At 38.1% G+C, this 25,480-nt stretch overlaps 1 protein-coding gene across 2 annotated transcripts in view; it reads left to right on the top strand.

Annotated features, from left to right (window-relative positions):
* Nucleotides 1–24,710, top strand: part of AFF4 (ALF transcription elongation factor 4) — a 100,205-nt gene extending 75,495 nt beyond the window's left edge. For both annotated transcript variants that reach the window (XM_075601089.1, XM_075601088.1), the window contains 7 exons: nucleotides 707–770; nucleotides 2,676–2,812; nucleotides 3,076–3,147; nucleotides 4,188–4,281; nucleotides 5,822–5,865; nucleotides 14,954–15,174; nucleotides 15,369–24,710. In XM_075601089.1, the coding sequence (XP_075457204.1) occupies nucleotides 707–770; nucleotides 2,676–2,812; nucleotides 3,076–3,147; nucleotides 4,188–4,281; nucleotides 5,822–5,865; nucleotides 14,954–15,174; nucleotides 15,369–15,496 (760 nt within the window). In that variant the 3' untranslated portion in view covers nucleotides 15,497–24,710. The remainder of the gene's footprint in view (nucleotides 1–706; nucleotides 771–2,675; nucleotides 2,813–3,075; nucleotides 3,148–4,187; nucleotides 4,282–5,821; nucleotides 5,866–14,953; nucleotides 15,175–15,368) is intronic.
* Nucleotides 24,711–25,480: the final 770 nt, after the last annotated feature.

Consider the following 25,480-nt stretch of genomic DNA (forward strand, 5'->3'; position numbering starts at 1 on the left):
AGGTTCCGTTCCTGAAGGCATTTTTAACACGAAGATACACCAAATATGTTACGCAGGCAATAAGATCTACAGCACACATAAATTATGATAAGATTGTATTTATTGAATCCAGAACTGTATAATAAAACTGTTAGACATGTTTAAAGGCATAAATACACCACTAAACCGTCACACAGATTGATCTGGATGATTTCCCTGACTGCAGCCTTCTGATTGACATAATGTTGCAACTTTGCAAAGCGTCGTAAGAGCATCGGATAAGCCATTTTGACGTTGTAAAACCGGCCATAGGGATGCATTGGACAGCGCCGGATAAGCCATTCGTCATAAAACGAAGCGTCGTAAAAAGAGGACTTACTGTACTGATATTTATAGTCCCTGTCTGAAGCTCATAGGTCTTATTTGAAGTGGGATGGTAACAGATATTTGAAAGCATGCGGTAAACCATAAATTATTTCTAAACAAGCAGTCTTCTCTTTTAACTAGTGTACATGTATCCAAGTCTGGGATTGAATAACCCTCTCCTGCACAAACATTGTGGTAAAAGGTATGCAATGTACGTTTCTGTGGCTGGTAAAAGGCATTGGTAACCAATACTTTTAGTTTTCTATATTTTTAAAAGCAGCTCTATAATTGATCGGGTTTTTATTTTATTTTAATTTTTTCCTTAACCCTTGTTTTTTTATTATTAAAACTGTGTTTTCAGAAGTCATTCAGCGGATCATTACTTGCAAGAAGCAAAGAAACTGAAGCACAATGCCGATGCATTGGTAAGCGAGTCCGTTCAATCTCTACAAACCTTGTGTTCTATATATTCTTACGTTGCTTCAAGGCTAAAAAAAAAATCGTTTCTGTTCTAGAAAATAATTCTTATAAAAGACTATTAAATGAAAGTTGAATGCCATACATTTTGCTGTAACGTTATTTAATTTAAAATACAGATCAGAAAAATAATAGAATACTCGTTTCACCTACTTTCATAAAATATACTTAAATATGGGCTGAAGTCTTATAAACATAGTCTTGTTGATGGCTGAAATGATGTAGAAGACCACAGTAATTATTTTTGCTCAGTCTTCACAGCTGGAGGTGGAGAGGGGCCACAGCTGGGTAACTGTAAATGGACTCATGTCCAACTCCTTTCCATTTATATTCCAGAGGAGAAAATCCTACTGGAACTTTTAAAACTGAAAGTGGACAAGTCAATGGGGCGAAATGGGAGACATCCAAGGAGCTTAAAAGGCCTTAGGAGTGTACGGGCAACACCATTAACAGGTGTTAGGAGCTGCATAGTGGTCACGCCGTGACATGGCTGCAGGCTTATAACGCTTTGCCCAGAGGGTTTAACTAAAAAACCCTTGTGAGAATACAATTATTTATGTATTTTACTATTTATTTTCTGTCACATTGGATGTAGCATTGGGTATTTTTGTCTTTTGTTAGAGCTTGCATGGATTGTGTTTTCAGGACCTTAATATGTACAGCATAGACTAGGGAGGGGGAGGGGGGGGGGCGGTGGTGTGTATGTGAGAAACATTGAAATATATCAAAAGATTCAGCAATGTACAGGAGGGAAGCATATTCCAAAGAAAATGGAGTACAGGCAGTCCTCGGTTATCCGCACAATGCGTTACTCAAAATGGCGTTGGATAGCGAAACGTTGTAAAGCGAAACACGTTTTCCCATAGGAACACTGTTTAAATGAAGGGTTCCATTCCTGAAGGCATTTTTAACACTAAAATACACCAAATATTTTATGCAGGCAATAAGATATGCAGCACACACATACATTATATAGTGTATATACTGTATTATATATATCATATAAAATAATATATTATATAGTATATATATATATATCTCTATCTATATATACGCTCTTACGACACTTTGCAACTTTGTATGTGTGTATATACACACATACACATAAACAACGTTGCAAAGCGTTGGATAAGCCGTTTTGGCGTTGTAAAAATGAACATAGGTATGTATTGCATAGCGTTGGATAAGCCATTCGTTGTAAAACAAGGACTGCCTGTAGTAGAATAAGAGGTCACTCTGAAGCTGGAGGGTGGAAGGCTAAGGGGAAATGTGAGGAAGTACTTCACAGGAAGGGTGGTAGATTTGTGTATAGCCTTCCAACAGATTGTAGTAGGGGTTGATAAAGTAAGGGAATTCCAAACATGCTTGGGCTAGACTAGATATGAAAGAGCCACGGGTCAGGTGGGATAATGGGCAGATTAGGTGGGTCAAGTGGTTCTTATGTGCCGTCCAGTTCTACAGTATAGATTTGAATTCTTACAAATGTCGTATGTCTCCTTAACATAAACCACTTATATAAATGTTTAGGGGTGTCGACTAAGCCACGACTTAATATTTTCTAGAAAAAGTTACCAGAACAAAACTGTTACTGTTCCTTAGAAACTTTACAATCTTTCTACCTGTGTGCAGAGACCGGGAACAGTGTCAAGGCAATTAAGAAAGTATACTCGATAAATGCAACAAACATGTACATTATTTTCGTTTATGTACATTTTACAGAAGAAATAATGCATTCAGCTGATAAGAAATTATGTCAACTTTTATTATCCAGTTTCTGGCATATCATTTCTTACAAGGTTTTATTAAGTTTTAGAAATACATGTGACATCTTGTTGAGCTTTTTTTTCCTGTAGTCCGACAGGTTTGAGAAAGCCGTCAACTACCTTGACGCTGTTGTTTCTTTCATCGAGTGTGGGAATGCATTAGAGAAGAGCGTGCAAGAGTCAAAATCGCCGTTTCCCATGTATGCTGAAACAGTGGAATTAATTAAGTAGGTATTTTCGTGTGGACAATAATGTCATAGGGCTTTTAAGAGCCGTATTGTTGTATTTGCAAGTAACTGCATTATCCCCTTACACAGTGCTGATCATTGAATCACTTAACGCAAAGGTTAACATCTTTTGGTGCTGGAAAATCATGCAGAGCATTGCTTTTTTATGCACTACGTTTGTCATCATTGATGATGGTGTTGAAAAGAACTTCATGAACAATCTGTACCACTATTTTTAACGTGACTATGCATTAACATTCTAGGTATACCATGAAATTGAAGAGTTATGGGGCACCGGATGCTACTGCAGCTGATAAAAGACTTGGAGTTCTCTGGTATATAGATTTTTTTTCTCCCCCCCCCCCCCCCTTCCTATTTAATTATTGGAGCGCAGATAATGGTTACAAGACACAAAAACATGCAAGCATATTGTAGTGGGTAATGAAGAAAATGACCATTAAAACAGCAGACTTCATACGTGTTCATATGGTTTGTACGTGGGCACGTTTTATAATGTCCCATATTAGATATTGCACACTAAGTGTCATAGCAGACAATTGATTTTTTTTTAGCAGTTGATCCCTTTGCTTCTGTAGAGAGAAGGTTGATAATCAATAATGCAAGTGGTCATTTTATTGGTAACTGTGTTCAGGATGCAAAAAAGGCCTACAGGAAAGTGGTTTAATTGCGATTACCATTACATTACTTGGCACCTAGCCTTATATAGTGAACCTGCACATGTGTACAGAGGTGCAATTGTTTAGATAATTCAATAATGTTTATGAATCCGAGAAATAGTAAAATGATGTACAGGCATACCCCGGTTTAAGGACACTCACTTTAAGTACACTCGCGAGTAAGTACATATCGCTCAATAGGCAAACGGCAGCTCACGCATGCGCCTGTCAGCACGTCCTGAACAGCAATACCGGCTCCCTACCTGTACCGAAGCTGTGCGCAAGCGGGGACACTATAGAGCTTGTTACACATGCGTTATTTACATCAGTTATGCACGTATATGACGATTGCCGTACAGTACATGCATCGATAAGTGGAAAAAAAGTAGTGCTTCACTTTAAGTGCATTTTCGCTTTACATACATGCTCCGGTCCCATTGCGTACGTTAATGCGGGGTATGCCTGTATTGAGTTCGGAAGGTCTTTGAGGGAATCCAGTAAACAATAACAGAAATGAGCACGCCATTAGGAAATTCTCCATTTAGGAATTTGTGTAGCACATAGTTACCATAGAATTTTTATTTCCAGCTTTTCTTTACGGGATGTTTACTGCTTTATTTGTAGTCGTAATATTAAACTAGAAAATCATTATCATGGCTTGTTGAGTATCTCATGGATCTTTTCTTTTGTCCCTGCAGTCTTCGTTGTCAATCCCTTTTGTACCTGAGACTGTTTAAACTAAAGAAAGAGAGTGCATTGAAATATTCCAAAACATTAACCGAGCACCTGAAAGTAAGTGCTGTGTGTGTTTACTGCTATAGCGATTATAACATCTTTCCCAGTTAATGACATCTATTCACCAGGTAGCGGCTTATGTATTTAACCTCTGTGCCAATTACCAATTTTTACATTTATTATTGTGTTTACAACTACAGTGCTACAATGGCCAGTAAATGTATAATGAAAAAATAGCTAGGGAATTTCAAAGTCTTAAATGACTGCCCTAAACTGACGTGTCTTCCCATGGGATCCCCTTAAAGTGGATGCAGGTCACGGAGAAACAGTTGTATTGCAAGTTATAAAAACCAAAATTCTAGTTTGCCATTAAAGAGTTTACACTGTAACCTAATTAACTTGCACAAGTTGGCAAGACCTCATTTTGAATTGATTCTTGATTGAGGTGGTGTGCAACATGTTGATTTCAAAACATTCTAGTCTCCCCATAAGTAAGAGCGAGTTGACGCCCAGATTGTCGCATTCTATAGAATAAAAATATTCATGTAGTGAATGTCCAGCTGCATCTTGGCAAGATATTTTTCCTTTGTGTTTTTAGTAGGGATATTTGCTAACCTTGATAGTGGACGTACCAGCGATTGGTCCCTTTTTTAAATTTTCCGCTTAATGCCACACCTGAGGCTTTGTAATTGACTTAAACATGCCAAGTGAATAAAAATGTTCTTGCACAGCATTAACACAGAACTCCCAATTAAAAATGTCAGATGCAGAAGAGTTAACAGTTAATATTTTTTGTGCCACAAGTGTAGAGATGAACATACCGTAGGCAAAAGCTCCCTCATAGCAAAGATGGCTACCTTAACAAGAAATGGCAAAAACCACTGCGCAAGTTCGTGAATGTGGAAAAATTGACATTTGCTGCCTGTGAAAAAAAATTGGTCACCAATTGCAAATATCTTACTTAGCTCTTTTTTTTACCAACGTATGAGAATATCTCGCAAATATACTAGCACATTTTATAAATATATACATAAACTGAGAACTATTAGTTTTTTATTTGAGAATTAACAAATTAAAATGTATGTTTAACCACATAGCCAACCCATTTACTGCTAGTTTGATGTCGCTATAATGTAAGACGTCAAATGACTAGTAATGAAAAAAAATATTTAATTTTGAAACAGAATTGTGTTCTGTGAGAAGTGTTGCTAGGATTGCGTTACTTTGCACACTTTTTTACAAGATGGTTCTCCATAAAGACTGAAAATCATAGGTTATTAGTGGTGTGATCTGTTGCTTTAGCAGAATATTCTAGCAATGCAAAGAGTTGCCTTTTTGACCTGTTGCTCATCTCCATTAGCTATGTACCTTCTGGCTGACAACCATTGTGTTATTTCTAAATGCAATACTGGTTTAGTCTAAATAAATAATAATTTTATATATATATAATTATTATTATTATTTTATATAAAATACTGCTCCTACCAAGTGGGTGGTAGTTCACAGGGTCTGTGTAAAACACAAATGCAGCACAAAAAGTTGTATGCTGAGCTAAGCTTCTATGATGCAATAATGTTTTTATTTATTTCAATTACAGAATTCATATAGTAATTCTCAAGCTCCATCTCCTGGTCTTGGAAGGTAAGAAATGTAGTTATTTTTTTAAATATATATAAACAAACTTTAACATGTTATTTAACTTTAAGACAGATATATAAAATAAAACATGACGACGTCCCCTCATAGCAGTAAGGCAAGGTTTTATGTACAGTTGATCATTCCTGTTTCCATAACATTTCATCTTGCATTTAATGCCAGCAATAAACGCTTTTTTCCCATTTTGGTACCTGTATGACATACTTTCATTTGCAATCCATGTGTTTGATATTTTTCCTGGTCATCCTTAATGGCAATGGGCACTACTTTGAAAGGCTCTGACGTCGAGCAGGTGGGGGCAACTAGTCCGGTGGTCTTTCATGACTTGGGGCATTCCACAGATGCACTTTTTGTAGGTGCAGGAGATTATTATTATTATTATTTTTTTTAATTATTATTATTATCAGGTTAGTACTATAAGGAGAGTAAAGTCATTGCTCTAGTTGCACTCAATGCCCTGTTAGTGCTTACGGATAAGGAATAGTGTTAAGGTTAAAACAAATTTTAATAACTAAAATAGTGGTTTGAAACAATGATGGCACAGCACAAAACAAAATAAAAGCCTGGTGTTTAGCAGCAACTATTAATAAAGTCAAGTAAAGCAAGCCACGGGAAGTTTTAGGGCTGTGTTGTGTTTTAAGAATTTTATACCTTTCTGAAGTTCTGAATGGAGTCACTAAACTCCGTTATAGAAGTAGTGGAGACAAGGAGCTTACTGGTGTCAGTGAATAAAAAAAAAATGCATGCTTGCGTATACCAATTGTCAAACGCCAACTTTTCTTCATATTTTTCTAATTGAAGAAAACCCTTTCAGTATATATACCGCACTACCATTTGGATTGGCAGTATCTCCAAGGACTTTTCCCAACATTGTTTTTGCGTGTTACGTTCTTTATACAGAACTGAGTTTTTGCATACTCATGTTACACTTCCTGGTGGGAGAATTGAAAAAAATATAAGAAATTGTTTTTCACTTCACTTAGATTTGGTCACTATTAACTATTTTCTTCATCATTTGGCTCTGTTTTATAAAATGGTATGAGTAGACAAAACAGGATTATGTTTGTAAAACGTCTAACTGCCCCGTAGATTTTAAATAAAGGGGATTTGATAAAGAATTGAATCCGTTCATTAGAAGTGAACATTTAGAAATGTATCTGCGTTGGTTGAGAGGATCCTAACAGGAAGTTCATACAGCCAATTAAGTGACTTTGGCCATAAATTAAGAAAAATATTAAATTTTGGGACCTTTCGATAATGAAACGTATGTTTAAACCACTGCAGCATAGAAATAAGAATATTGACTGAAGACAATTTTCCCCGTAGTCATTACATCCAGCAAGATAAAATTGTATTGAGACAAGGATATCGCTTTTTACTAAACGTAATATGATTATTTAATCTGAACCAAGAAATGGCAATTTGTTTCTGTCCAAACCAAGCCAACCGTAAACAAACAACTGCACACATATGATGTGGTCCGTTGCATAAAATGCTATCTGGACAGAGTACAAGGATTCATTTTCATCCCAAATTGGCTCAGGAGAGTGTATGTCACGTTGGAAGCAACAGCGGCATGCTTTATTACGTCCTGTTTTTAAAAAATAAAAAAAGCATATGAGCAGCAGAGCACAAAGTTTTAGGAAAGCTGAGGGTGTACTCGGCAAGGGCAATAGCCATATAACTAGCACTGTAGGCTCAAGCATCTCCCTCGGAGCTGTGCAGTGTGACAATCTGAAACGACTTGGGAGTTTGATACCATCAGAAAATATTTAAAAGTAGACATTTAGGCCTCAGTTGACGCAGGCTTTGGTCAGAAAGTTCTACAAGCAGTGGTGGTAAATCAACACACAAAAAAAACCTGCTTATTTTTATTTAACCACACTTGTCTGCCTCCAATGTTATTTAGACTGCTTGGGTATGTCCCATAGGGCCCACTACCATAAGGGATAATCATGAAAGGCAAATAAAGCAGTGCATTTTTTCCCACTCAATCTTGTAGACTTGTAGCTCTACTAGCTATCACATAGGCACTGAGGAATCTGGCTCTTAATATCTTATGAGGCACATGGTCAACGGTTGTCTTGCTCAAGGAGATATACACCTGGGTTTCAAGTCAGGTTTTTTTTTATTTTATTTTTGCTTTTTACATGTTTTTTTTTTTGGGCCTGTGACGAATCCCTCCCTACTAGCTGCTGGCATGGCAAAATGCATCTAAAGACAGGGACAGATTCCTACAGTTGGTATAAATCTGATATGAGATTTGGTTCTGTGGATCCCAGGGTAGAGATGGCTTTTTTCAGGAAGGCTTTTATCTCGTCTGAAATACTAAATCTCATTTGATAACATATGTTGAGTTTACATTAAAGTGGGTGCATTTGACCTATAATTTGTAATGGTGGTTTACGAATGTATACATTATAACTGACAAACAATTTCTGATTTTCTTGAGCAATAAAAGCCATTTGCACCTAGGGTTGCCAGGTGGCTTTTCCAAAAATACTGGACACAATGGTGAAAGGTGCGACACGCGCGAGAATCTTTGGTGGGGAAGAACGTTATTTATAAATGACCCGACTGTTATTAATTTTTTTCTAAATTTCACTGCAAGTATTCACCAATTTGCACCACTTTATATTCTATTTCGTAAAAAATCTGGGGAGGAGTCTTGGGAGGGAGTGCCCTTCCGATTTATTTATTTTTTTAAATTTTTTTTGGAAATAGTGCAAATTAATGCATGCTTGGAGTGAAATTTTAAAAAAAATGATGTAATGGTCAGATCATTTATAAATAAATTACCTGCAGTCATACTGTACATGGCAAGCAATACTAATCTTAATGCTCCTCCCACAAATTCCAAGATTGTTGCACCCCTCCTCATCCTCTCTCTCCCCTTATTCTCACCCCCTCATCCTCCCCTCTCTTCATCCTCTCATCCCTTCATCCTCTCATCCCTCCCTTCATCCTCTCACCCCCCCCTCCCTTCATCCTCTCATCCCCCCTCCCTTCATCCTCTCATCCCCCCTGCCTTCACCCCCCCTGCCTTCATCCCCCCCTCCCCTTCATCCTCTCTCATCCCCCCTCCCCTTCATCCTCTCTCATCCCCCCTCCCCTTCATCCTCTCTCATCCCCCCTCCCCTTCATCCTCTCTCATCCCCCCTCCCCTTCATCCTCTCTCATCCCCCCTCCCCTTCATCCTCTCACCGCACCCCCCCCCCCCCCCCGTCATCACCGCCACAGGACAGCCAGAGAAAACACGCACACGCACCAGTACAAATTCACAAACGCACAAAACAGAACAAATACACAGGCAGGACACAGCCTCGCCTCTCTCTGCTCCATGCTTTTCCTCTGCTCTTTGGTCCCACCCCCAGGCTCCTGCCACCCCATCCCGATTGGCTGCATTACACAGCAGCAATCAATCAGGATGGAGGAAGCTGCCCAGCCCCTAGCAGTCCGGAGAGGTAATACACATACATGTCCGTATTATCTCTCATTTTGTACTAGACAGAGTAACCAAATACCGGACACCTGGCAACCCGATTTGCACCATATTTTAGAAATATTTATAAAATATCTATGCTGTAGAACAGGGGTGAGCAAACTTTTTAGGCCGAGCCCCCTTTTCATTCATAAAATTTCTCGGGCCCCCCCTGCCTGATGTAATCAAAATCACATGAAAAAAAACCCTTTATTAAACGGTATACAATGTAAATACAAATATGTTTAAATATTTACATATTTCAACAGCTTGCGCTTGCAAAATTAGGCTGCGTCCACGCTACCGCTGAGAGCGGTGACATCACCAACTCTCCAAGCATGAGCACAAGGTGTGCTGCATAATTTTGCAAGCACGAGCGGGGAAGTGTTTTCACTTTTTTTTCCCTTCATTATTTCTTTACATTCATAGTAGGATTGATATAGGTGCAGCCTACCCTTTCACTTGCAGAGGATCGCAGCGAAGCAGGTTGCCAGCAGAGGAGAGCAGGAACACAGCGCTATTGCAGGGCAGACACCGGAAGGAGAGGCGTTTGACATCACAGCGCTCGGGCGTGCTCCTGCCCCGTACCTCCGAAGCACGCCCGCGCGTGCGTACACAGCATCACGTGGCCACCACCTGCACTAGCCTGTTCGGTTGCCTGCGCACATCTTGGCCGCCCGCGCACAGCTTTTTCGCCCACCCGCGCACGGCATCTGCTGGCTGCGCAACACCAGGTTTCGCCGCACGCGTCCCCTCTAAATAATCTTGCGCCACCCCACCCCCCCCAGTTTGTGCACCGCTTCATTCAATCACAACACACACACACAATCACAACACAAACACATCACACATACTCAATCACAACACACATAGCCAACACACATCACAACAAAAACACACACCCAGACACAACACACAGAACCAACAGACACAACAAACACACAACACATACTCAATCACAACCGACACAGACACAACACCCACACATACTCAATCACAACACCCACACACCATCACAACCAATACACTCAATCACAACCAACACAGACAATCACAACACACACACACAGACAAAACCAACAGACACATCACATAATCAATCACATCACCCACACACCACACACACAATCACAACGAACACACACACACACTTTTATCTGGGGAGGGTTAAGGGGGGGGGGAGTACTAAGCCTGCTCCTGTGGTAGTCCCTCGGTGGTCTGCTGAAAACTGGGGCGGGAAACAGACAGCAGGAGAAGGAGGGCTTGTCTGTGTGCAGAGAGAAGCCCCACCCCTCTGCAAGACACAGAACAGAGCTTCTGGCCGCCCGTGCACAGCTCTGCCCGCTTCCAGGTTTCCCCGCAGGCAACCTGCGCCCCCCCCCCCCTACATAATCTTGCGCGCCCCAGTTTGCGCACCGCTGCTGTAGAACATGGAGGCTCTCTAAAATCAATTTTATTTCAACAGTGGAACAGTAATTCTGTAACAAGGTAGTGGAACTGTGGGCGTGTAAATATACGTACAATCATATCAATCACTGCACATCCTTAAGGAAGATATTTACCATGCATTTGAAAGCTAGTTATGTGCTTTATTGTATTGAGGTTCATTTGTATGCTTATGTCGTGCATGTGTAGTTCCCAAGTTGCGCTCGGGATGAGACCATAAGGCAAATATTACAATATCCTAATTTAGCAGGACCTGCAAAGGAATATATATATTTTTACATGTTACATAGTTATAACAGATCAGGTTGAAAAGACATACATCCATCATAGTTCAGCCTTTGCTGAATTTAGACGACAGATACTTTATCCCAGGGGTGCACAATTTTTTTTGTTTTGCTCCCCCTTGCCTGCGCCCCCTCCTTACTGGTTCTCAGGCTCCACGCGTCATGGCGACGTCGTCATGGCGACGTCGTTGAAGAGCCGGCTGAGAGCAGGTATGGGAAGTTGCAGAGGCCTCGCACCTCCCCGGCATTTAATTTACATGCCTGTGTGAAGAGTGCGGGGGATCTGCAACCGCCACGCGCTTCCCCTACAAAATCACGCGCCCCCCTGCTTTATCCTATATTTGTACTTACAGTATATTGATCCAGAGCACGCCAAACAACAAAAAAAGTGAAATATCTAATGATCTCATAAAGGAAATATTGTATTCCTTCCTGGCTCCAAATATTGGCAATCAGATTACTCCCTGGACCAACATCCTTCCCATGTTTACTTATTTGGTATATCCCTGTATACTTTCGTTTTCTAAAAAGATGTCCAGCCCTTTTTTTAAAGATATCTATTGTATCTGCCATCACCGTCTTAATGGGTAATGAATTCTACGTTTTAACTGCCCTTACTGTAAAGAACTCTTTAGTTTGTTCCTGGAGAAATCTCTTTTCCTCCAACCTAAAGTGATGACACAGAGTCCTTTGTACTGCCCGTGGGACGAATAGTTATTTTGAAAGCTCCTTGTATTGTTCCCCGACTGTATTTGTATATAGTTATCATATCCCCTCTTAGATGCCTCTTTTCTAATGTAAACATATAATTTAGCTAGTCTCAACATAAATCAGATTATCCATCCCCTTTATTAATTCGGTGACTCTTCTCTGCACTTTCTCTAGTTTCATATCGTCTTTTCTATGGAGTGCTTCCCAAAATTGTATCCAATATTCAAGGTCTTTCTAATGCTTTGTAAAGGGGCATAATTCTGGTTACTTCCCTTCCATCGCCGTTTAATGCAAGATAAGATCTTATTTGCCTTTGCAGCTACTGCATGACTTTGGACACTATTGCTAAGCCTGCTGTCTGCAAACACACCTAAATCCTTCTCCATCAAGATTTATTTAAATTTATCCCCATTTAATTTGCAAATTGACAGTTTACTCTTGTTTCCCAAGTGCATAACCTTACATTTATCTGTATTAACCCTCACCCGCCATTTACCTGCCCAAGTTTCCAGTCAAGTCCTTCTGGAGAGAAATTAGATCCTTCTCTGATTCTACTACCTTACACAATTTAGTGTCATCAGCAAAGAGAGAGACTGCTCTATATGCCAACCTCAATGTCATTAATATTCATGTTAAAAAAGCAGGGGTCCCAGTAATGATCCTTGAGGTACTCCACTCACTTTAGCCCAACCTGAAAAAAATCCATTTATGACCACTCTCTGTTGTCTATCCTTCAACCAGTTTTCAATCCAGGTGCAAATATTTTTACTGAGTCCAATTTGCTTTATTTTGTATACTAACCTCTTGTGTGGAACCGTATCAAAAGCCTTTGCTAAGTAAACCACATCTACTGCGTTACACTGGTCTAAATTCCTACTTACCTCCTCAAAGAAACTAAAGGTTAGTTTGGCATGATCTATCCTTCTATCCACACTGACTATTACTAATAATTCTGTTTTCCATTAGCTATTCCTGAATATTATCCCGTACTAAAACTTCAAGTAGCTTTCCCACTATTGATGTTAACTTACAGGTCTGTAATTCCCCGGTTGTGATTTAGCTCCCTTTTATAAATATTGGCACCATGTCTGATTTATGCCAATCTTGTGGTACTGAGCCTGTGGAAATGTAGTCCTTGAATATTAAATGTAATGGTTTGGCCATTACTGAACTTAACTCCTTAAGAACTCTTGGATGTATGCCATCAGGAGCCAGGTGCCATATTTACTTTAATTTTATCAAGTGCCTATGAACTTTTACCTCAGTTAACCAATTGTTCGTTAAGGTTGTGGTTTCCTCCTGCGGCACTGCTATTGCAATTGAGTCTTCCCTAGTAAATACAGAGGCAAAGAATTTGTTTAATACCTCTGCTTTTTCCTTATCTCCAATAATCTGCCTGCCCATCTCACACTGAAAGGGTCATATATTTTCTTTTCTATTTTTGTTGTCTTTAAGGTACTTAAAGAACTCTATAGGGTTGATCTTGCTTTCTATTGCAATCTTTTTTCATTATCCATTTTTGCTAATTCGATTGCCCGTATGCAACTTTTGTTACATTCCTTCTTGTGACATGATGCCACTCCGTCCCTTCTGACTTCAATAAGCGAAATGCCTGCCTCTTCTTTTCCATTTCCTCCCCTTCCTTTTTATTAAGCCACATTGGTTTAGACCTGTTTCTTTTATATTTTACCCAAGGGTATATACACTGATAAATGTACTTTTCTAACAATGTTTTAATGAATGCCCACTTATCTTCCATATTCTTCCCTGCAAAAACATCATCTCAATTTATTCCTTGTCGATTAGTCCTCGTTTTATAAAAAAAAATCTGCCTTTCTAACGTTTCAAGTCTTTGTTGAACCCAAGTTATATGTTTTTTTCATAATTTATTTCAAATGAGACCATGTTATGATAACCGTTGCCCAAATGTCCCCGGACTTGAATATTTGTTATTACTTCTATATTTGTTATATCAAACAAATCCAGTATTGCCCCTATCCTGGTTGGTTCCTCAATTTGGGTCATGTAATTGTCTTTAAGCACCCCCAAAAAAACTGTTTCCTTTCATTTTAATGCTAATGTCATTGCCCCAGTCTGTCTGGATAATTAAAATCCCCCATTATGCAAACAAGACCTAGTTTTGATGCTTTCTCCGTTTGCATTCGTCGGCATATGTTTGAATTGATCACTTTATTTTAAGTATTACAAATAAAACTACGACGTATTAACCATACGTATTAACTTAGTCATTATTCATTTAGAGACACTTACACTTGGGGATACTTTAGTGCTTTTACGTCTGGGATTCTTCTTCTCTTTGTTATGATGTCAATTCATCCCAGCAAGCACCTAACAAAACCCCCTGCCCTCCCCGCTGGAGACAAATATATTTTTATGCTGAGCGAGGATTACCATTCCGCTACCCCCAGTATTGAGATCTTCTCCATTTGCAAATGTATTTTGGCTTCCTCTATCTCAGATATTTGGTGGTTTATAGCATATCCCTACAAACATTTTCTTTGTACTTTTAGATCACTGATAATTTCTATCCACAAGGTCTCTACATTTTCATAATTCTGTTCATAAATATCTTCCGTTATAATCGGTTTTAGCTCTGGTTTAACATAGACGTACTTCACCTCCTCGTCTGTTTGCTCGATCCTTCCAAAAAAGGAAATCGCCCCCTTAATGAACTGCCCTATCATGAGTTTCATCCCACCATGTTTCAGTAATGCCTATATCATACTGCTCCTTTGTAGCTATTAATTCAAGCTCACCATATTTTTCAAAAGCTTTAAACTGAGTCATTTAATAATGTATTTAATAACGGCAAACATTGCCAAGTACAGGGTATGTATTTCTTTATATAGTGTTCACTGTGTACTCGAGACGGCGCTTTACAAGAAACAATACCGGGGATTATAATACACTACGTGCAATAAACAAAATCAGGTAATAGGAAAGGAAATCCCTGCCTGGAGAGTGTATATTTCAAGTGGTATGTTGGGAGAGTTAGAGACGGCATGTGAGGTAATTTGTATAGGCAAAAAATCGTGGCATATCTGATTAGGAATGTGCTTTCAAACCCTGATTAACTCAGATGGTCTTATTTGGTCTTTCCTTAACTTATTTGTTTGCTTTCTGTGCACAGCAAATCGGTCAGTATGCCTTCCCCAGTGTCTCCAAAGCTGTCTCCTGGCAATTCAAGCAACTATTCCTGCAACATATCCAGTACTTCAGGGGGTACGTCTTCGGTGACTATTCCACAGAGGATCCACCAGATGGCAGCCAGCTATGTCCAAGTCACGTCCAACTTTCTGTACGCCACCGAAATTTGGGACCAAGCTGAACAACTCTGTAAAGAGCAAAACGGTAGGAACTATTTGCTGTTTAGATGTATGCCTGTCTATGCTCTGTCTAGGTCCTCCTTATTAGTACCCATGTATAAAAAAAGTTCTATTTTAGTGTATAGGTCACAAATAACTATAGCTTGAACTCCTTTAAAGTTTTTAGACAACCGTTGCATCACTTGATGATCACTTAACTTGTTTTGTTGCCTTCTCCAGAGTTTTTTACGGAACTGGATAAAGTTATGGGCCCTCTGATCTTTAACTCAAGCACCATGACAGAACTGGTACGTTATACCCGCCAGGGCCTGCACTGGTTGCGCCTGGATGCCAAGTTGATACATTAAAGACCTGAACGGATGGGAACCAGAACATTTTCTCGCTGCCTCTAATTTTCTCCACAACACTGTGTTCAGTTGAGAAGGAAGACTGCCATAATACATTGATTGGCTGATACTAAGGAAAAGGAACTCTGCATGTCTTGGTTTCAGCTATATCCATCTTTTTAAAGCTTCCCTAATCATCTTACTAAAGGACGTCTTCAATCTTCACTTCTTATTTAAAAAAAAAAACACAAAAAAAAATTATTTAAAGAATTTTCAAAGTAGCATTATGAATGATGGCTTTTGTTTTTCATCACTCTACAAAAGGATCACTATTCCTGATATCATGCACGACAAATTTTTTAAAATCCTATTTATTTTATTAATCTTGACGCAAATATTAAATCTGCCGACTGAGGTTATTGTAATCCCTTCAACGCTGTTATAGACTTCAGCAATGCAGGAGACGCAGCCAACGCAACCTCGTCCATGGCGAATAGTGCATTGACAGACCATACTTATGCATTTTCTTATTGCTATGGCAACTCAATGGATTGAAAAGCCTACGGTTATGAAAGGTAACTCGCAAAGCCTGGCTTTCAAAGGTGAAGGGGTTACAGGTTTTTTTTAGAGATCTCTTTTCAATTTGGCCTTCCATGTACTTTTTATGATGACATTTTATGCATTTCTTTGTTTTTATGGTTTGTCGGCTTTGTTATTTTGTATTGTCTTATTGTGTTAGACGAGAATAAAGTTCAGTGCATTTTAAAATGTAGGGATAGGTACTTTGCATACCTAACACAGGCAAAAAGTAATTATTAACGGTCAACTACAGTTTATTGCAATAGAAAACAGGAAAAAACCCAGATGTATTCTTCTACATATTAAAGAGATCATATAAGCAAAAGAAAATTATAAAGATTATATATATATAAATATATATGGAAAAAAATATTTTAGGTGTGACTGAGTAAGGTATTTTTCAGGGCAGGTTCAGACCACATGGTTAAAACACTATTTAACAATCATTAGGATATGTAGCTTGCATCAAATGCAATATACAGATAGGTTGAACAGGGTATGATTTTTATTTATATATTTTTTTGTGGGGGGGTGGGAGGTGGTGCCTATGTGCTTTTGCAGAATACAGCTGTTTTTATAGGATGTTAGAACAATACAAAAGCATAACCTGTTTGCTGCTGCAGAGACTGGCAGTTAATTGCAGTACAATGTGCTGAAGGCATCTTCTGCAGCAAAGGACTTCATGATGTACAGCAAATAGATTTCATATGCCAGTCATGAGAAGACAATGATCGGGAATGCATCTAGCCACGACGTGGGGTATAGCACCCGATCTGGCTGTAACTGCTATTCATGTCAATGGCAATTACCACCAGATGGGGTGCGATACCCCACATCGCGGCTACATGCATCCCAGTCACTGTGTTCTCAAGATTGACATATGAAATCTATTTGCTCTACGCCTTCAATCCCTTTGCAGCAGAAGTGCCTTCAGCACATTGTTCTGCAGCAGCAAACGGGGACTCTGGCATCACGGTGTATAGATTGTTATCAGCACAGGTTTATTTAATGTGGCAGTTCACATCACATTGTTTTTTGAGGCTTTTTGTCTCGAAACTGACTACACATTCCATATCATTATTATATTATATTTGGATGTTTAGCTGTGTGCAATGATTTTGTGCCGAACCCAAAAAACAGCATATTGCCAATCTTTAACCTTCTTTTATAAAGTAAATTAAGATTGAATTGTTAGTTTGTTAGCAGACTTTTTGACAAATAAGTCTCTTCTGAAGGATAAAGAAGCAAAGCTACAGAATATGCGATCTTAATTGCTTTTAAATTAATTACTTGGTCGCCAGTTATTTAAAAATATATATATTTGGGGGGGTGGGAGGGAGATTATGGTTACAATTTCAAATTAGTTCAAGTTTACCAAGCTGGTCATTTTAGAGGCTGGGGAAGTTTTTTTTTGTTTTTTTTTTATATAATTAACTGCATTAAGCTGCATCTTTTTACCCCTGGGACTTTTGCATCCTTTTCCTTCAAAGATTCAACCGCCTTTACTTTTCTTTTAGTCAAAGTTGAAAACTACTGTACACACTCTTGCACCCTCTTTTTAACCATACGAAGAGGAAACAGCTACTGCTGCGTATTGTGGCTTTGTGGCCACATTCTGCATAACACGAATTTTACCCAATTGTCACATTCTTTATCCTGGTATAACCACATTTGTTTGCAAATCGTGACTTTGTTTTTGTGAGCAAACCTACAATCGCCTTTCCGAGGACCTTCCAGTAGCAGAATATTTAGTTGGTGGTTTACAAGGGAATAAAGCATGGATGCAATACCGTTTTTTCCATTGTAGTAAAGAAGTTCTAGTACCAGTTTTAATCCAGTTGCTATTGTGTGAAAATGAGGGAGTACGTCAGTATTTCGTCCAAAGAGAGAGGATTTACCTATTACTGAAGTACACTCATGTTTGTTGTAAAAGCAAGGCTTACACCTCAAGGGAGGTTTAAGAAATGTGCCCGGCATCTATATCTGAAACTAGATTAAATCATAACATATACATGTTTGTCCTTTACTGTTGCAAAGGATAAATGTATATTTATATATAAATATACGCTATTGTTTGTAGAAATTAATTTACAAGTCCATTTGTGAATCTTTCAAACTAGCATCCAGATTTTTTTTTTTCTTTAGTCCAAGTCTCCTGTTAAAGCAAAGTGACAAACCTCTACATGCTGGCTGCAACTGTCCTAAAAGCAAAGCACCTCTTTAGTGTAGGATAATAATGCTTTCAGTATTGCTTAAAACCACTACCTTGTCTGGTGTGCCTTATCCTATGTATTCTCTTGCATATAATTTGTTTCCTGGACTGTTAACAGGTGATATAATTGTAATTTTTTTTTTTTTAATTGGACCCGGCATACTGTATGCATCATATTTTTTTTATTTCTTGGACAATTTGAAAATGCTGTTAAGTCCTTGATTTGTAGCACAGCAACAAAATCTCTCACTTGCACTGTAGTCGCTTACGATTGTGAAAGTAGCAATGCTAGGTGTTCTACAGTAAAGTGATTTCACTTCATTTTTATCATCCTAGTCACATGCTTCATTGTCGAGCAGATTCATTCTCCTGAGCAAAGTTGCCAAAACCCAGTATTTGCTTAGTTAAGGTATGGAATAACGGCAAAATAAATATTTTGGTCTACGGTAACATATTTCATATACAGTACATTGCTGTTTGTACTGTTCCATTTAGGATATTTCTTTTGGTTCTAAATCTAAAATGCAGTACAAATCACACAACGTGTTACATGTAAACCAGCCATCTTCCTAGAATGTGTTAATTTTTATTGTACTAACCTGAAATTTTAGTACCAGACCAAGCAGATAATCTGTTAAAGGGATATTGCATATCATAGCAACATCCCCACTCCTTCATTGGATCTGAACTGTGTTTAAGTGGTAATGATCCACATGATCCTGATCCAATGGATCACTGACTTAAACTAGTACAGAAGTGAGTACTGATTTACAATAGTGTGTATATAAACATTTACACACGCACACAAAACAATACTTTAGGATCTTGCTACATGCACTGCTGCTTTCAAAAGTCCCTCTTTCCCTTGTTCTACTAACATACAGGACTTGAAAGATAACCCCTTCACCAGCATTAGGGTTAATAATTGCACATCTGTATAGTATGAATGGTTTAAGTGCCAAAAAAGGGATAAGCTGCTAAACTGCATTGAGTGTGAAATAAGACTCCCACTGAATGGAAATGTAGATGATCTTAATTCCTATTAGATTATAACACTATATACTGTATGTGTAATAAATTCACATTATAGATGCAGTATTTGGGGAATACATTGGTATCTGAACATTCTTATCAAAGCATGAGAAGTATTTGATTACACAGATTTAATTTTTTTTAGTAAAATAAATTATACCCATGTAGTTATAAGCATACCAACTCAAAAACAGATATTCCCATATTGGAGCATACATACGAATAATCAGGCTTGTTTTACTGTTACATCAAGTAAAATAAATATATTATTTACATTCATTTAGGGGGACGGTAGCTTTAATTACCCTGTAATAGTCATCTTATTTCACCTCCAGCTGCAGGAAAGGAGTTTATTACAGCAATCTCATCTCTACTGTAAAACTGACTTTAAATTGTGTGAAAATCCATATTTGAAACGGGACATGGTTACTATAAAAATCAAAGTATCTTTTCTGTAGATCTTCACACTGGACTGCTTCCTGTGCACTGTTTGCATGCACATTCACTTTCTGCTTTCATTTCTAAAGCTAGTAGCAAACGGTTAAGTGCTACAGGCAGTCTCTTTGTTACTACACCCCACTGTTTTCATTTACCTTGAATAAACTACTTTTATTTTTTTCTTTTGCTACCCATTATCTTTTCTGGTACATACTGTACTATTTTAATAAAAGCATGTAGTGTATGTACTCCATTTTGCTCATCCTAAATTTCTTCATTTTTGCCAGACGTATGTATTAAGACCCTCGCCAGCTGAACTGGTCCAATATCCCCATTGGCTGCCAAGGAAATAATGCTCTATTTTTACTATCCCTTCCTTTCTCCGGGTGTCTAATTTCTAGTCTGCATTTCAGTATTTTGTTTTTTTTAATTTTTATATTCACCCCACCTAATTATCCCCACTATATAATTTAAGTACTATTTTACAATCTACTGCTACTTGGGATAAATCATAAGTTCTGTCAGGGTTTGCTTTTATTATTTTCTGTCCGGCTCCTTTAGCAATGAAATTGTAACCCTCACAAATATGACTTTCATCCTGTTTTGGTGCCAATTTGACATTTAAAATGTACAGGGTCTTTAAAGACGCAATTCTGCTCGTCTTTTTTTAAATTGTAGTTCTAGGTTTGACACAGGGGGTCTTCATAGATCTGCGTTAATTTCAGCTCCGGAGACTCCTGCTTGCCAAGATAATTACCTCCGTACGGGGGGGGGGGGGGGGGAGGGCAGTAGCGGCTCTGGCTGGGTTGTGTGGGGCTATCGAAATGGCGGCTTAAATTTCCCAATAGGAAGCAGTGGCATCATACCTTGCAGCTTCCTAGTGGCCTGTGTAACTTGGAGCTTCAAATCTGCGGAGCTGCTACCGGCTTCCCCTACGGAGGTAAGTATCTCAAGAAGTGGGGTTTCCAGAACTGACATGAACTGTTCAGCTCTGGAGACTCTCTGCTTCCTACCTAGCTTAAAAAAACACGTTTTGATCCTTTGAGAACTTTATTTGTAAAATGCAGAGTAAAAAGAAGTTTCTATTCATTTGGGGGGTTTTATCTGCAAGTCATATCCCACGGTTAATTTTACTGTAGTATGCAATTTATATAATATTTGTTTCAAGTATATGTATGATCCTTGTCGAAGTATGTTTCTAAATAGATATCCTTTCTATATATAGTTTTAGTGCAGCTGATCATATCATTATTTATTCAATTTGCAGGATTCTGGCTGTTCACTGCTATTCTTGCAAATTAATATACAAAAGTGCAATGTAATCCTTTTAGATTGAGGCTTGATTGCTGTTATTTTTTTATTACTTTTGTCAAAATAAAAATATATTTATAAATGTCCCAACACACAGGTCTGATATTAAACCGTTCTCTATGGTCGAAGGGATTTAATTAATGCGATTTACTCTTAAGCTGTGTACAATGTCATAGGGGAATGCTATCTGCAATATGTTTTTTCCTCTGGAATAGGTATTTTTACTCCATCGTTTCTCAGTCTGCCCAGTTCAGCAGCTTTGTTTTTTATTTGCTGTCAACTTCAATTCCTAATAAATACTGTAAATAAAGTTTCTAATGACTGTGCCTAGAATTTCTCTTCACAGTCGCAGGACAATTGAATTACAGAGCTGCAGTTGTCAGTCAGTTGTGATGAGATGACATCTAATCAGCTTCATTATTATATATACTTTAATGCTTTGTCTTTAATCAGCGGTTTGTTAGAGTATACCATTAAAGGCCCAGATCCGCAAAGCGCCATTAAGTGTGGGCTCATAACGTCATGGACTGAAATCGGTAATGAGCCTTATGCGAATTCACAAAGCTAATGATCAGAAACCAACCTTGAAACAACCTGTGGCGGGTTACCTATGCTCAAAAAGGAGCCTGTGAGGGAGATATGCGTATAGGAGTAATTAAATTATGCTTTGGCATATCTCTCAGGTGGGCTCCTTTGTGAGCACAAGTGTCTCTCCATGTGTCAATTTGAAATATATATATATATATATATAAATATATATATATATGTGAGAACGCACGCACTTGGGGCGCTAATAAAATAGAAGCCCCTCTCTCCCCCTCCAGCAAAACCTATATTTCAGTGTCTGAATGCAGCGAATGCCACCTCTAGGTAATACCCAAGTAGAGCGTTGTTCAACCCCTGTGTTAACTAGAACTGAGCTCTGTGAATGTTTGCATATCGTTAGCACTAACAACCATTATAGCAATGCAAGGGCCTGTTATGGCTGAAAAATGCAATTAATACTGCAAGAAGATACCAATTAGAACTTAAGGTGTTCAGTTAATGGCTCGTTAAGTTAATGGCGTTTTGTGAACCTGAACCTAAGTGAGCAGCATTGTCCATTACTTTTAAATATCTATTCTCAAACTACTTACAGCAGAATCCAGATCATGCGGCTCAGTATTTTCCACAATTGGTTACTTTAATAGGTTTAGCATGTCTATAGGTTGATGGCTTTTGTAGCAACTCCTGTTTGTAGTTGAGTTTAGGAGAGGCCGCGCTTGATCATTTTGCTGGTACTCGGTTTGTAAGACGCACAAGTTAAGATGGGTTGGGTTGTGTAAGAGAAATCCGATCAGTATCCTTAAGATTTAGATCATAGGTGCTAAGTGGCAGTTTTTATTTTATTAGCATTCACTTGCTGCTGTTTAGGTGCATATCTATGTACAATACAATGGAAATCTGACCGTTTTATAGCAAATAAAAATAAAATGTGTATCTTTGGGAAAACATGTAGGCAACTATACACAGTTAATGTATTTTCAAAAACCTCTGAGCACTGCTGGGGTAACACAGACAACAGCCAATGTCAAATATGTCAGCATTGTTTCAATGAAATTGTATTGCTGTTCTTGCAGCTTAACAGTATTTTCAAAGATGGGTCCCACACCAATTGCCCTGTGTTTTTCTCCTGATTGGGTATTATACAAGGCAACACTATTCCTGGTTTATAATACTTGATTTATTAAGTCCTTTACTGCTGGAGGTTTAAACCCTGCTTCATCCTGAAGTATATTGAAGTTTCATCCAGCAGTGAAAGGGCTATATGAAATAAGGGACAATGAAGATATTCAAAAACATTAATAGAGAATGAAGCGTTATGACACACTGCTACTCTTTAAGGAAATAGTTTTAAACTGAAAGTATAAAGGCTGGTGCACATGGTGTTAATATTGTCTAAAATGGCTTATGCAGCATTAGTTGGTTTCACTTGGTCCTACTTTTAAGCAATCTGTTGCTTTTAAAACATACTATTTGTATAATTTTTATTTTGTGGAGAACAAAGTCTTCTAGAGTTGGAAGGTACTCCGGCAAGCCACAGCAATTGGAAAGCAAATAGATAATTTTTTTTGGTATACTTCATTGAATAACTGCTAGACACCAGTCTGTGCTTTCTGGCCTCTCCAGGTTCTTCCAGCATATCAAGAGTTCATTTCCAAAGCAAACTGCTTCTAAACTACCGTGTTTCTGGTTTATTAACATCAATCTTTCAAGCTGCCTCAGACACTTCCAACTTAAAATATTACTTTTTTTTTTATTGACTTTGAAGTATCTAGGTAAGCACTGAAAGTCTACAATTATATTGACCGAAAAAAATCAATTGTTATTTTTGCAAATGTTATTGTTTTATCAACATAAAAATGAAGAGATCAGGGAAAGTTGCATGTACTTTTTGTTTAATGTTTACCCAATAACTTCCTTTTTTTACACAGTGTAAAGGTTTGAAAACTTCTGGGAATGCATAATCCTTTCCACAAGACTGCTTTTAACTTGTGATCTCTCCCTGTAATTTACCATTGTATTGCATTAAGGCACTCAGGAGTATAATTACCCTTTTTCTGCTACAGGTGCCAGCAGCACATTGCTGTGGCCTCTCAGGCAGCAGAGGAGTAAAGTACTGTAGTAATAAAGCTGTATTTTGGCTCTTTACAAAAAAGTATTATTCAGGGTAGCCACACACAAGTAGCAGCATTTTAGCACGCTTGTTAAGGCATATGTGCTGTTTTGCCCTATGTGGTCGAGTGGCAATGCTACTATACATATGCCAGAGCAAAGATTTGCAGGGCTTCCTGCTTGGAAGGTATTTGTTATTGTTGAGCACTTTCCACCCTTTTGTCTGTACAGTAAGCCTTAGATCTCAGTTCTAATCCTACAAGAGGGGACTGACACGAACGTATTGCAGGCACTTCTGGCAACCAAGGGGTGAAATGGCAGTGAATTGTGAGAGCAAAACAATTCAGGTCATCTTTTTAGTGTATTAAAACCCATGTAAGGTACATGATTTGCACCAATTTTTTTTCATTTTTTTCCCCCCTCTTCTATCCTTCCCCCCCCCCCCACCCCCCCTTCCCCCAAGCCAAGAGGCTAACAGTTGATATAAATGGTTGCCCTATTCCGGCATGACGTGTCTGTATTTATTACAAATTCTTTTTATTGTGAATTTTAGTATACATATTTTTATTTAGTAAGTCCTTTTTTCCACTGGCAATGACATGCTTAAAATTATTTAGGAAGGTACTGCAGATCAAAAATCTTAAGTTTTGTACTGTGCTTCAATCCAAAAGTTTTTTTTTTGTTTTTTTAAACCAAATCTTTCATAAAGAAACAAACTGTGATTATTTGTCGCAATACATTTTTAAGTTTAAAATGTTCTGTATGCGCTCAAATTTAGAATTTCTATGTAAGTTTGAGCATTTCACACCATAAAGCTATTAATGATGAGCAAAGTATTACATATACTTACTAGAAGAGTTTGTTTCCCCACACCTGTAAAGTATATTCTATGTATTTTGTGGTTTTTGAGAATATAGAAAGTCGTGTCTGAAACATACGTTTTAATGTGTATTTTTAAACAACTATATGGCAATTAAAATACTTGGAGAAAAGGGTATCACATTTCAATTTGTAAAAAAAAAAATCTTTTTAACAGTCATTAAAATGCTTTGTATAATGCAAAACTGTAACTTGAGAAACTAAGTTTAATAAATATCATAGATTTTCTGTAATATTAAACCTTATTCCATTGGAAGTTGTTTAATTTTTTTTCCTTTTCAATTGGGATTGTAAAAAGTGTCATGTACGTTAATTCAGCATTTACTCTCCCCTGGAACTCCTGCCTGTGACAGGTAGGGCAAGTCATGTCATTGTTGCACAAAGGGGTGAAACGCATCAATTACCTTTACATCTGTTCAACATCACCGACGTGTGTTGATCTGCAGCTTTAAAATATTCTGGCCTAATTTATAGGGAGTTATATATCAAACCTCTGCCGTATGTTGAAAACTTGTTAATGTACAGTAATCTCTTTTGACACAGATCTTTAGTTAGAGGTGTTTGTCAACTCGGGTCATCCAAAGAAAGGGAATAATTATCTCGGCTGCAGAATTTGATAACATCTCTGAATAGTTGTAGCGGGCGACTCCTCCCCTACTGTGCACTGAAGCGGTTGCCCTCGGTGTACATTGTTTATAATTTAACTCTTTTTTTTAATTAATTAAATGAACCTTAATATAAGTATTTTGTTTTTTTTGTAGTTGTCATAATGGACCAGCAATGCTTTCATTGTGATACTAAGAGGTTAGGAGATTGATTGCAGACCAAATATTACATTAATTTTTGCTCTCCTCCCTAATCCCTAAAATAGTTCACAAATCGCAAGCAAAGGCACTCAG

Source organism: Ascaphus truei, chromosome 5 (genome assembly GCF_040206685.1).
Source record: "Ascaphus truei isolate aAscTru1 chromosome 5, aAscTru1.hap1, whole genome shotgun sequence".
In the NCBI taxonomy this organism is placed as follows: domain Eukaryota; kingdom Metazoa; phylum Chordata; class Amphibia; order Anura; family Ascaphidae; genus Ascaphus; species Ascaphus truei.